At 51.9% G+C, this 12,668-nt stretch overlaps 1 protein-coding gene across 5 annotated transcripts in view; it reads left to right on the top strand.

Moving 5' to 3' along the window:
• Abr (ABR activator of RhoGEF and GTPase) overlaps positions 1-12,668 on the top strand; it is a 242,673-nt gene that overhangs the window by 165,262 nt on the left and 64,743 nt on the right. For 4 of the 5 annotated variants that reach the window (XM_045158035.1, XM_045158033.1, XM_045158032.1 and 1 more), the window contains 4 exons: positions 2,328-2,435; positions 5,920-5,980; positions 10,363-10,415; positions 11,305-11,445. In XM_045158035.1, the coding sequence (XP_045013970.1) occupies positions 2,328-2,435; positions 5,920-5,980; positions 10,363-10,415; positions 11,305-11,445 (363 nt within the window). Of the gene's footprint in view, positions 1-2,327; positions 2,436-5,919; positions 5,981-6,329; positions 6,522-10,362; positions 10,416-11,304; positions 11,446-12,668 lie in introns of those variants that run through there. The other variant, XM_004667871.3, reaches the window with a different exon arrangement.

Below are 12,668 nucleotides of genomic sequence, written 5' to 3'. Positions count from 1 at the left end.
CAGCAGTTAAGGTGCTTGCCTGCAAAGCCTAACAACCTGGGTTTGATTCTCCAGTACCCACACATAGAGCCAGATGCGTAAAGTGGTGCATGCATCTGGAATTCATTTGTAGTGGGTAGAGGCCCAGGTGTGAATATATTCTGTCCCTTGCCTCCTGCAAATAAATTTTTTAAAGACAACAAAAAGTAAGAGCTCAGTGATAAAGTGTTTGTTTCCCATACCTGATCTTGAGTTTGGTCCCCAGCACCAAAATAAACAAACCTAGGTGTAATGGTACGTGCCTGTAATTCTAGCTATTTGGGAGGCTGAGGCAGGAGGATCACTTGAGCACAGGAGTTCTGGGTAACATAGTGAGACTCAGAAACCAAGAAAGAACAGAGAAGAAGGAGGGAAAGAAGAAGGGAAGATAAAGAAAGGAAGAAAAAATTTAAAAAGGAAGGAAAGAAAAAGAAAAAAATGAGGGCTGGAGAGATGGCTTAGCAGTTAAGTGCTTGCCTGTGAAGCCTAAGGACCCTGGTTTGAGGCTCGATTCCCCAGGACCCACGTTAGCCAGATGCACAAGGGGGTGCATGCATCTGGAGTTCGTTTGCAGTGGTTGGAGGCCCTGGTGCACCCATTCTCCTCTCCCCTCCCTCCCTCCCTCCCTCCCTCCCTCCCTCCCTCTCTCTCTCCCTCCTCTCCCCCCCCTCTCTCTCTCTCTCTCTCTCTGCCTCTTTCTCTCTCTGTCTGTCTCTCTCAAATAAATAAACCAATTTTTTTTTAAGTGCACCTATTACAGGAAAAAGAATGAAAAACAGCACATTAATTTTATAGGTATATTGAAGCCTGGGCTTAGTAGTGTATAACTGTAATTTCAGTAATCAGGAGGTGGAGGCAGAAGGATCAGGAGTTCAAGGTCATTCTCAGCTACATAACAACTTAAGAGGCCAGCTTGAAGCTACATGACACCCTATCTTAAAAAGGGGTCTGGACTGGACTGGGCTGGAGAGATGGCTCAGTGGTTAAGGTGCTTGCCTGCAAAGTCTTGAGGACCCAGGTTCAATGCCCCAGTACCCATATAAGCCAGATGGACAAGGTGGTGCATGCATCTGGAGTTTGTTTGCAATGGCTAGAGGCCCTGATGCACCCCATTATTCCCTCTCTCAAATAAATAAAATATTTTTAATGGGGGTTGGGTCATGGGGTAATTTTTTTTTTTTAATTTTTATTTATTTATTTATTTGAGAGCGACAGACACAGAGAGAAAGACAGATAGAGGGAGAGAGAGAGAGAATGGGCGCGCCAGGGCTTCCAGCCTCTGCAAACGAACTCCAGACGCGTGCGCCCCCTTGTGCATCTGGCTAACGTGGGACCTGGGGAACCGAGCCTCGAACCGGGGTCCTTAGGCTTCACAGGCAAGCGCTTAACCGCTAAGCCATCTCTCCAGCCCGGGTCATGGGGTAATTTAATCCTCATATATGTTGGGTGTTTGAACTCCAATGGGGATTTACACTACAGCATATGTCAATTTGCATTAACCACATGTGGCTCATGGCCATTGTGTTGGACAGAATGATGTGGTGGTTGATATTAGAAGCAGATTTGCTAAGCTGTAGGCTAAGGCTGTATGAATAGTCAGCTTAGGGGTAAACAGGTATACACAGCCAGAAAAGGCTCGCCATAAATCTTTGAGGAATTGAATTAGTGAGCCTCTGTCTCCACTTCAGAAGAAAGGGGTAATGGATCTTCCCCCCCCCCCCCCAGATAGTGAGGCTCTTGTGGTCATAAGTTGGGCCAGCTGTTTGAGGTTCTAAGTGGCATGCAGGTGTGAAGTGAGGCAGGGGCTCTGGGTTCTTGGAGACTGAGGAGGTGAGGAATGGACCTAAGGCACTCTAGAAATGCTATGTCCCACATTCATCATGGGGAGGGGGCTTGAGCAAGCCCACCATACTCCTTTGTATACCCCCATTTCTCCTAATTCCAAGATATGAAAGAGTTATAAGGCCTTAAGAAGCTTCAAACCCTGGGAGAGCTTAGTGATGCTAAATAAAACCAAGTCTGATAAGTTGAATTTCTAGCATGCCAAAAAAGACCCTGCCCTCCTTTTCTCCTGCTGGTACCCCCTTGTTAACCTTATTGGCTGAGCCAGTTTCCATGGAAACTATCAAGTTCAAAAGGATAGTGTAATATGTTCATCCCTGCCTTTCTCCTCATTTCCAGCAAGCCCTTTGGAGCTGAGTTAGAGGTTCTGAGTGCTAAGGGAGCTCCAGGAGTTCAGGTTAAGCTTTCATCCATTCATTAATGCTCTCCTCATCCCTTCCCCACCATCATCTGTCTCCTCCCTGCAGGCCAGCCAGCTCGGCGTGTACAAAGCATTTGTGGATAACTATAAAGTCGCTCTGGAGACAGCGGAGAAGTGCAGCCAGTCCAACAACCAGTTCCAGAAGATCTCAGAGGTAGGCAGCACAGTCACCCATCACTCTGGGCTCTGGGAACAGCTCAGAGCCTTCAGGTCTGTGCCTTTCCTCCCCTGTGGATAACACTTAGCCTGACATTTTTCCTCTTTTAATAAGAATATCGGGGGAAAAAAAAGGAATATCGATTAGTTTTATTTTTTTAATTCTGTTTCAGATTAGAGAAAGGAGCCCCCACCCCCCCCCAAAAAACAGCATTTCTGTCTGCTATAGTGACCTTGAGCAAATCACTTCCTTTCTTTTGGACTTTGTTCCCTTGCCTGTGGAATGAGCTGTTTAGACTTGTCTAGCTTTTCTCAAACTTGCTCAATAAGAAAGAGGCACAGTGCGCTCTAAAGTGCAGATGTTCAGGTTTCTTCCCAGGGGATTGTTTTTTGTTTTTGTTTTTCTTTTGAGATCGCCCGGGATGTCTGTCTGCAAACTCACTGCAATCCTCCTGTCCAGCCTCGTGAGTGCTGGGATTACAGGTGTGCACCATAGCGCTCAGTTCTTCCCTGGAGCTTCTGATTAAATAGGATTAAATAGGCGGGGTGTATGTGTGCACGCAGCGGGTGAATCAGAGTCTATATTCTGACAAACTTCTGGGTAACTTTTGTGATCAGGGAAGAACTTTAGACCAACTTTTTGTGGATCCTTGCAAAGTTTTAAGACTACAGCCTTATAGAAGATTAACAAGGACCACTTAAGGTGAGAAGCTCTAAACTGCCCAGGAACATGCCCATCTCTGGTACTACCACTCAGCCTTTCCCTCGTGCTCCTCTGCTGGGCAGAGATGTGGCATTGTCTGCCATTGGCTTTTGTGGTTGTTCTGAAACAATCTTGCTGTGTAGCCTTGGCAGCACCGTAACTCCGTATAGCCTAGGCTGCCCGCAGACTTGGAGTGATCCTCCTGCCTGTGCCTCCTGGATGCTGGGATTATAGGCTGTGCCTTGCTTGCCATTGGTACTTCTGTCCGGGAAGTGGCAGAGAGGGGCAGATGCTCTGGGATCTTTTAGGAACATAGCTCAGCTTATTCTTTATCCAGAAAGAATCCCATGATACTCCTAAGCCACTGGCCTTGCAGAAAGGACCCAGGTCCAAGCTCAAGGCCAGAGAATCTGTTTCAGTGGGGAGGGGGGATGTGCGGGTAGTGGTGGTTTCTGCAGTCTTGGATGTCCTACTATAAAGGCCCCCTTTGTTCTTTGCTTACCTTAGCACTGACACTGGCAAAATAGGGAACCCACAGGAGGGGCTCCAGAAACTGCTAGGGTCCCAGGTCATACCCAGCTTTGGGATGAAACTTGAAAGCCACACAGCAGTTAGACAGAGATGAAAATGTCAGTGTGATTCTTAGCAAAGGCAGGCTGGGTCCATGTGGATGTGGATGTGCGTGTGCGTGCAGCTTTGGGGCTTGCTAATACATGACCTCTGGAAGTAAATGTATAGTTCCTAGCAGGAGTAAGAAGTCACCAACTTCGTCCCTCAGCGCAATTGCTTCTCCCAAGCCCAGATGAGCCACCTTGTGCCAAGGAGGATGGAGCAAAGAGTAGGGAAGTCTCTCTTCATGGGGTCATGAGGGGGAAGAAGGAATGCTTCCTCTCACAGCTTCCAGTCCTCCCTGGGAACAAACTGAACTCCCTGACCGGTGTTCACCATGGCTTTGTTATGGCTGCCTGGGTAACCCAGAGGCTCACATAGTCCAGAGAGTCCTGAGACTGTGGCGTCCCCTCTTACTCTGGCTGCCTGCCTGTCCTCTGTGCATGGGCAGAAGCCCCCCTCATCGTCTGCTGGTCGCAGAGGACAGTCAGGCCCGTGGCCCTCTGCCAGGTGGCTGCTCATCCTGACTCACTGGATGCTGATGGTGCTGTTGCTTCCTGCTGCCGCTGCCACTTAATTACTGCAATTAGGCCCTTCTCTGCTGCAGCAGTGATTTCATACCTCCAGGCTGCACTGGGGGGTGTGGAGCAAGACTCCCGAAAGCAGGGCGGGAATCCAGGCTCCAGTGAGTCTGACTCACATTGGAGAACCTGAGTTTAGCCTGCCCACCCCACACCCGGATGGATGGACACACACACACACACACACACACACACACACACACACACACACACCCATTCCCTGGGGGTTTTTCTGTCTAGAAACAGCTGGAGACAAGTGGGAAATGAGTTCCTATGGTACGGGCATTGCCTCCCTTCAAGGCAGAGCAGGCAGTATCTTAAGTTTATGTCACCTGAGTACCTGACCTTGGCCTCACCTTGTCCCCTGCCTCTCAGGACACACTTCTCCCAGGCTTTGCATTCCCTCTGCCAAGTGGGGATTGCATTTCAGCTCCAGTTGCAAGCTGTAGTGTCATGATTGGCAAAGGCTGGGGCATCTCTCCCTCTAAAGAGATAGAAGAGTTTCAGATTTGATGAGCTGCTCCTGGAGTCTCTTTCTAGTACTTACTCCTGGGTCCCTTTGGCATGGGCTGCAGAAGAGGTGGTAGGGAGTGGCCAGCAGGGTTAGAAGCTGGGAAAATCCTGTGTGAGGAGCATGTAGTTTGGACTGCCCTGTGGATTCAGTGTCGCAGCCCCACACTTGCCTCCTCTCTGCTTCCACCTCTGCAGGTGTGCAGACCCCTTTGCCTTGGTTCAAGGGTATTCATGTCTTCAAGGGCCAGCTGATACCCCTGTTGCTTCTTGACTCCATCCCTGTCTTCTGTGGGCTTTTGTAGTGGTTAGTGGGGAGCAGAGTCCCTGCTCTTGTGCATTCATGCAGGGGGTGACTGTGCTCATCCCTATAGATGAGGGACATGAAGGGACAGGTTGTAGGAGTTGTTGTTGCCGTAGCACTTTTTACCAACCAGTCCTAACTCTGGTTCCCAGAGTCCCCCTTTAAAAAAATATGTATTTTGGGCTGGAGAGATGGCTTAGCAGTTAAGCGCTTGCCTGTGAAGCCTAAGGACTCTGGTTTGAGGCTCGATTCCCCAGGACCCATGTTAGCCAGATGCACAAGGGGGCGCACGCGTCTGGAGTTCATTGGCAGTGGCTGGAGGCCCTGGCGTGCCCATTCTCTCTCTTTCTCTCTCTGTCACTCTCAAATAAATAAAAATGAAACAAAAAAAAATTTAAAGTGTTTTATATATATATATGAGAGAGAGAAACAGAGAAAGAATGGGCTCGCCAGGGCCTCCAGCCACTGCAAACGAATTCCAGATGTATGCACCACCTTATGCATCTGGCTTACTTGGGTACTGGGTCCTTAGGCTTTGTAGGCAAGTGCCTTAACCACTGAGCCATCTTTCCAGCCCCAGAGTCTCCTCCTTGCCCATATCCAACCACTGCCCTTAGAAGACCCCAGGGAATCTAGGTGGCAAAGCAGAGGTGGCCTGTGTCCACTTTGTCTCCTTGTATGCATGTGCTCTTGGGTTTCAGAGCCTCTCTTCCTGCCATGCTCAGCAGGGAGGGGGAAGCTGACCAGGTAGTGATTTTTCTCCTCCCTCTGGCAGGAACTCAAAGTGAAAGGGCCCAAGGACTCCAAGGACAGCCACACATCAGTCACCATGGAAGGTACTTTGGGAATGGGCTGGAATACAGTCACCTTCCTTTGTCTGGTTTTGTGAACTACTGGCATGTGAACACAGTGTCCTCCCTGCTTGCGTGTGTGAATGAGAGAGAGAGAGAGACAGAGAGAGCATGCGTGTGTGTGTGTGTGTGTGTGTGTGTGTGTGTGTGTGTGTACGCGCACGAGGAATCCAGCCTCTCCTCCCCAGGCAGTGGGCCAGTTACAAACGTGCTCCTCCTTAGGATGCCAGCAGGCGCCCAGTCCCTCCTCCCTTCCTCCCTCCCTCCCTACCCCCCTTCCTCCTCCCGCCTCTCCCCACGCTCCTGCCCACCCCCTTGTTGGAGGAGCACTCGGAAGGAAGGAAGCGGCTGCTTGATTCTGGAGGCTGTGCAGCGGCAGCAGTCAGCAGTCAGCAAGGTGGCCGAGTGGCCAGGCTGCTGGATAAAGCCGGGAGCCCAGAGTGATGGCCGCACGCCCCTGCTGCAGGGACGGAGGCTGCCATGGAAATCCTCCTCATTGTGCGCTTCTGCTGTAACTGCACCTATGGTAACCCAGGCTCCCCGGCTGTGGGAGGTGGGATGTGTCTTAAGCCACATATGGGCTGGCTGGAGAGGGCTTCAATGTAGTCAGCTGGATTTGGGGGCTGTGGGGAAGGGAGACTGGGCAAATGACTGGACCTGTGTGCATTTTCCTTGTGCCAGCCTGGAGTTAAAGTCTTGGGGAGTGGCTGTCAGGGCAGGATGGTTTTGAAATGGAGGGGCCAGGCTAGAAAGGTCCAGGTCCTCCTGAGGCTCTGTGGGGAGCTGGTGCCTTGGCATGTGTAAAAGGTGCTTTGAGCAACTTCCTGGAGAGCCTAGCAAAAGTGACTTGCTGGTGGGGTGATTCTGAGGTCCCGTGAGGGAGCAGCTGGGACCAGGCAGAGAGGGGAAAGGGGTCTGGATGATGGCATCTCAAAGCAAGAGGGTGCCAGCGTGGACTGGAAGGAGAAGTTGTGAGTTTCTTTGTTTCAAAGAGGAGAGGAGAGGAGACTGAGCAGCCAGGGTATTGTGTGATTCACGCGCATGCTGCCTTTTCTCGGGACGACTGGACAATCAGGGAGGAACTGGCTGCTCCCTGGAACATTGTTCCAGGTCTCTGGAGACCAGTGTGCAGGTCTCTGCACTCAGCACATAAGGTCACTGATGGGAGGGGGTGTGGCAGGCCGCTGCTTTGCAAAGGTCATCCGCTCACCCTTTGATGGAAGGGCCCTAGAGCACCCTCTGCGGCTACCTCACCTAGGGCAGGCAGTACCGGGACAGGTGTGTGCCGTCAGCCTGGCCCCTGCTTCTAGGAGGATGAAGCAGACCCAGGCACAGAGGTGTCCAGAAGCTGGTAGCCCCTGCTCTGCTGGGAAAAATATGCTTTAGGGGTGACCTAAGCTGCCTTTGGCAGAGTTGGGGGACAGGTATTACCTCCAGGCCAGCTGCTTTGGGCCCATGTAAGTGGCAGGTGGTAGCTTTGAGGACCTTCCTCTTCCGTCGCAGCAGACGTTTTGTCTGCACCCTTCTCAGTCATTCTGCTTGCTATCTCCGTGGTAACCTGGAGCTCCTTGTTACAGGATGAACTGAGGGCTGGGGGGCGCTGACAGTTTGTTGGAGGAGAGATGGCAGGTGAGGCTCGTGGCTCCTTCCCAGATGCCTCTGTGCCTGAGAGCTGTGCAGGACCCTGTTTCCCTCATATTCCCAGGCTGTTCTGTGCCCACTGTTCATGATGGAAGCAGCCTCTGGGGTTAAGAGGACAGCCGAACTTGAAGTTGCCCTGTTCTTTTTGATCTGGATTACGAGTTGGTCAGGTGTCTACACTTGCTCCCTAACAAGGAAAAAGGGTCACCTCCTAGTTTCCTCTTCCCTCCCCAAAAGGAAGCTGAGTCTTTGGACCTCCTGGAGTTCATGGATTTCTTGGTAACCTTTGTGATCTTTGAAGTCAGCTTCTAAGTGGGGAGTGAGGCATGATGGAGAAGGATGGTAGAGGCCAGCTTACCCACCCCTGGTGATTCTTTCCAGAACCCTCCTGTGGTTCCCGAAGCTTCCACAGGGGCTGCCCTCTCTGGAGTAAGAAGATGGCTCAACATTAGGAACATGGGTAACTTGCTCCCATTCCTGGCTCTGTGACTGTGTAAAGCCTTGGTTTTCTCATCTGTAAAATGGGGCTGGTGAAAAGTGCTTCCTTTTTTAGTCACAGGAAACAGTGCGTGTCAGGTGGTCAACTCACGACCACTGGGCACAGAGTAAGTTCCGTGCAACCTGGAGAGAGAACGGTTTGCTTGTGGTGGCGGCCTGACTAGTGATTGCAGAGGTGCTGATCAGGGAAGAGAGGGAAAGACGAGTAGGGCAGCTTGTCTGCTGGTGTCCGTCCCAGGCAGGTCAGGCAGGAGCAGGGAAAGAGTGTGATGCAGGGCTGAGCAGCAGGCTGGCCCGCAGGAGCCAGGAATAGGGAAGGGCCAGCAGCTCCTGCGAGGGGAGGCATGCACGGGTTGGGGTAGACACAGACAGTGGGAGTGCCCTTCTTCCTCTGGTTTCTCCCACGTCCAACTATGGCCTAAAGCCTTTCTCTGTCCTTTCCTCTTACTAACCTTATCCCCTTGGCTGAGACTGAAGCTAAGACTGCAAGACTCACTCCACAGCCCTGTCAGGTGGACTCTGGAGGTGACTACAGGCATATTAATATTCCCCCCCACACACCCTGGAACCCTGACCCTCCATTTGTGTAGACTTCTAAGCTTAGTCAGAAACCTCTTCCTCCTGGGAGAGGGCTGCAGGCGCTGACCGTGCAGTGTCAGCTTTCCTGAGGGGTGGGGCTCTAGGCCCACCCAGCGCCTGTCTGTTGACCTTGTGCTTCCCACTAGGTCTCAGGAGTTCTGGTGTCACTTTCCTTCTTAGGATGCTTGAGCCACAGGTGGGTGCGGTGCCTTACACAGTCTCACAGCCAAAACCTTAACCATTATCCTCCCTGTCCCAGCATACCCCAGACCTAGACCTGACCATTCCAGCTCTCCCATAGCCCATGGAGACGGAAAGGGTTGCTAGAAACGGCTGGATAAGAAGTGCAGCTGGGCATGGTGGTACACGCCTTTAATCCTAGTACTCGGGAGGCAGAGGTAGGATCGCTGTGAGTTCGGGGTGAGCCTGAGAAGACAGTGAATTCCAGGTCAGCCTGGGCTAGAGTGAGGCCCCACCTCAAAAAACCATACACACAAAAAGAAGAGACTACAAAGAAGTCGTAGGCATTGTGTTAGCACCACGCAGTGGTTCTCAGCCACTTCTTTCCCGCAATATTAGCAGACAGCCTTTCTCACCCTGCAAAGATTGGGTTTACTTGATGGAGTAGGAAGTGGAATCTGCCTCTTGTAATAACTGTTTCTGTCCCCACTCCCCATGAGCCTAATGGGCAGCCAAGCAAAGGCACAGATAGAGCCACCTCATCAGAGTGGCAGGCTACTCCCTGAAGTGTCTGCTTAGCAGTGCCCTATTATCTTTATCTAGAGTTTTAGGGGACTGGCTAGGCATGAGGGGTGGTGCCAGGATCCTGTCCTTCTTCCCAGACCACCATCGCGTCTCTTACAATACCTATGCCAGGAAGCCAAAGGTCATGACCCAGAGACTTGGGGTTCCAGACGCAGAACCAGTGCTAAGCCACCAAGTAGGGAGGGGTGGGCCCCAGCTGCTCGCAGAAGGATGTCTGAAGTGTTGGGCAGTCAGCTGCTGCCTCCACCTGTCTCTGCTGAATCCTCATTTGGTGTCTGGGTCACGAAGGGGTGTGGTACATGGGGCATGGCTGAGGTTGCATTTTTCCAGCCCCTGGGGTTCCTATAGTAAGGCCCTGTCCAGATTCCTTCAGGGAGCCTTCCCCCCTCAGGCTGCCAGCAGTTTGAGAGTGGAGAGTTTGGGTGGAGATCCAGCCTGCCTTCTAGCCCCTCAGCCTGCCCTGTTTTGTCTGGGACGAAGAAGGGGCTTTCTTCATAGCGATGAGGCCAGATATGTGGGTCAGAATGAAGTCAGTGTGTTGTTCCCAGCTGGCTATGCCAGGCCTTGGAGTAACAGAGCATGAAAATGCTGGGCTTCAGGGAGGGGCCCTTCCAGGAAAAGCAGCAGGTATCTTTCCCCATCCTGAGGGGTGGGAGAACTAGTGTGGGGCTTCCCTGGGTATAGCTGTGTGATTGGGAGGTGGGACAATGTGTCTGCCCCATTCCTGTTGCTTGGCCTGTGTCAGGAGTGAGAGCCGGAGGTCTGTTTTGGCTTCCTGCAAGTGGGCGCTGATGTGGATGGGCAAGTCACGTTAGGAGTCAGGCTGCTCTTAGAAATCCCGAGCTGCCGTTTGTACTTCACCATCCTGTCTGCTTTCCCTGCAGCTCTGCTCTACAAGCCCATTGACAGAGTCACTCGGAGCACCTTGGTCCTGCATGTGAGTGTCAGGCTCCTGGAATGGCCAGGGACAAGTTAGCGATGTGAGTGAAGGCACTGGACTCACTGAGACTCCATTTGGGGAGCTGGGTCGAGGGTCCTTGGGCCCCAGGTGCACCTGCCTGGCCTGTGGTAACCCTACCAACAGGGCCAGGCCTAAATATAGTTTGGTTACTAAGCTTGATATTTGGCCAAATGCTCCCTAGGAGGTAGGCACTTGCTGCTTTCCCGTCCTCAGCTGTGTGGCCCCCAGCGTCCAGAGAGCAGCTGTCCAGTGGGTAGAGCGATGTTTCTCCCATCTGCTTGGTGAGAAGACTCCACCTGGCCATCCCTGAGGGGAAAGAATTGCAACCGCAGCACAAATCAAAGGAACTCTACCTTCACCACAGCTGCTCTGACCCTGATCTTTTTATTTTATTATTCATTTATTTGCAAGCAGGGGGAGGAGAGATAGAGAGAATGGGTGCACCAGGGCCTCCAGCTGCTGCAGACAAACTCCATGTACCACTGTACAACTAAAGTCAAGCTTTATTACTTATGTTTTGGCACTACAGTCAACAATTGATACAATGGGGTTGCTTCAGGCCACTTAAGAGTCTCAATCCATACCCAGCCCCAGGCACACAGGACAGAGAAGCAGATTAAAGGGCTGCCTCTCTCTGTAGCATAGCAACTGGCTTTTATGTGGGTACTGGGGAATCTAACTTGGGTTGTTAGGCTTTGCAGGCAAGCGCTTTGGCCCTGAGCCATCTCTCCAGCCCCTCTGACCCTTTAGTCCAGACTTCTCCGCCATGGCTAGATTAGAGTGTGAATCCTTTGGTGGTATTGAGTCATTTCCCTAATATCACTGAGCCCCAGAGCCATTCCCCCCAACTCCCTCTCCTTCCCAGGACCTGCTGAAGCACACACCTGTGGACCATCCAGACTACCCACTGCTGCAGGACGCCCTCCGCATCTCCCAGAACTTCCTGTCCAGCATCAATGAGGACATCGACCCCCGCCGCACTGCAGTCACTACTCCCAAGGGAGAGGTGAGCTCACGACCCTGTGTGCCTCACACCCAGGCTGAGAAATAGGCAGTTAGCCAGATGCCCTGTCCTCGCTGTCCTTTGTGCAGGGTTGTCATGCTGAGCGTGCGTGCGCCTCTACACTTACACTCACTCTCCATCACCAGCCTGGGGCAGGCCCAATGTCCTCATTACCTTGTGACATTTTAGGCCCTAGGTTAAAAGCTTTTAAGTCTGTTACTGTATTAATTCTCACAGTAACCTGATGAGGCAGAAGAGGAAACTGAGGCCTGGAGAGTCACTCCAGGTCTGGCACAAGGTCCCTCAGTGACAAGTGTCTTTTGGTCTATCTGTCTGCAAACCCATGCACTGTCACTTATACCAGGGAAGCAGGCCTCTGGGTACTTCATTCCTGAATGTAACCCCCCCCCAACCCCAGCTAGGATTATGCTCTCAGGGAACCCCTGGGGGGCTAAGGGAGCCGGGACTCTGGCAGCCTCATCAGATGAGCCTGCATAGTAGGTGGGTCATAGCTAAGGAGGGAGCCCAACAGCAGAAAACGCTCAAAAAATGCTTGCACACGCTCAGACCACTTAGATGCCTGCAGTGTCCTTGGGGGCAGCTGATGGGGCACAGCAGCTCCCCTGAGGGTCCTTCTTGGTAGAAGGGTAGGATTAGCTGAGGGACAAGAAGCAGGGTGAAAAATGGGGTAGACTAACCCTCAGGGTCAACAGCCTGGCCCAGATGCAGCGCTTTGTATCCAATAGAAGTAATTAAGTGGCATTTAGGAGGGAAGGCTGACTGGGTTTGTGTTCCTTTGTTACATTTATGAGCCTCTTGTGTCTCCTGGGAAGGGAAGTAATGAGGAGCAGGGTCTGTAGCATGACTAATGGGGCATGGAGCTGTCTCTTTGTGGCACCCCAGAATGATACTAGTTTGTTTTGCTCTGGGGGTATCTGAAAAATCTCTAAAAGGCATAGAACACTATCAGTTTCAGGTCGTCTTAATCATATCCTTTCAGCAAGTTCACCCACATAATGCAGAGTATGTAGGTCACACCCTATATAGAGAAGGCTGGGATAGAGGATGACAGCTCCAGAAAATCCCACCGTCTCTGCAGGGGCCAGGGAGGAAGCATGACTCGTGGAGCAAAATGCTCCTGGCTGTCCAGACCCCTGATTAAAGGCAGCCGCAGACTTGCCACAGCCCTACTCCAAGAAGCGCAGGGTCTCTCACCACCACAGGTA

The sequence above is a fragment of the Jaculus jaculus genome, chromosome 9 (genome assembly GCF_020740685.1).
Source record: "Jaculus jaculus isolate mJacJac1 chromosome 9, mJacJac1.mat.Y.cur, whole genome shotgun sequence".
Classification (NCBI taxonomy): domain Eukaryota; kingdom Metazoa; phylum Chordata; class Mammalia; order Rodentia; family Dipodidae; genus Jaculus; species Jaculus jaculus.
The sequence above is the reverse complement of the archived record's forward strand: the minus strand, read 5'-3'. Positions and strand labels throughout refer to the sequence as shown.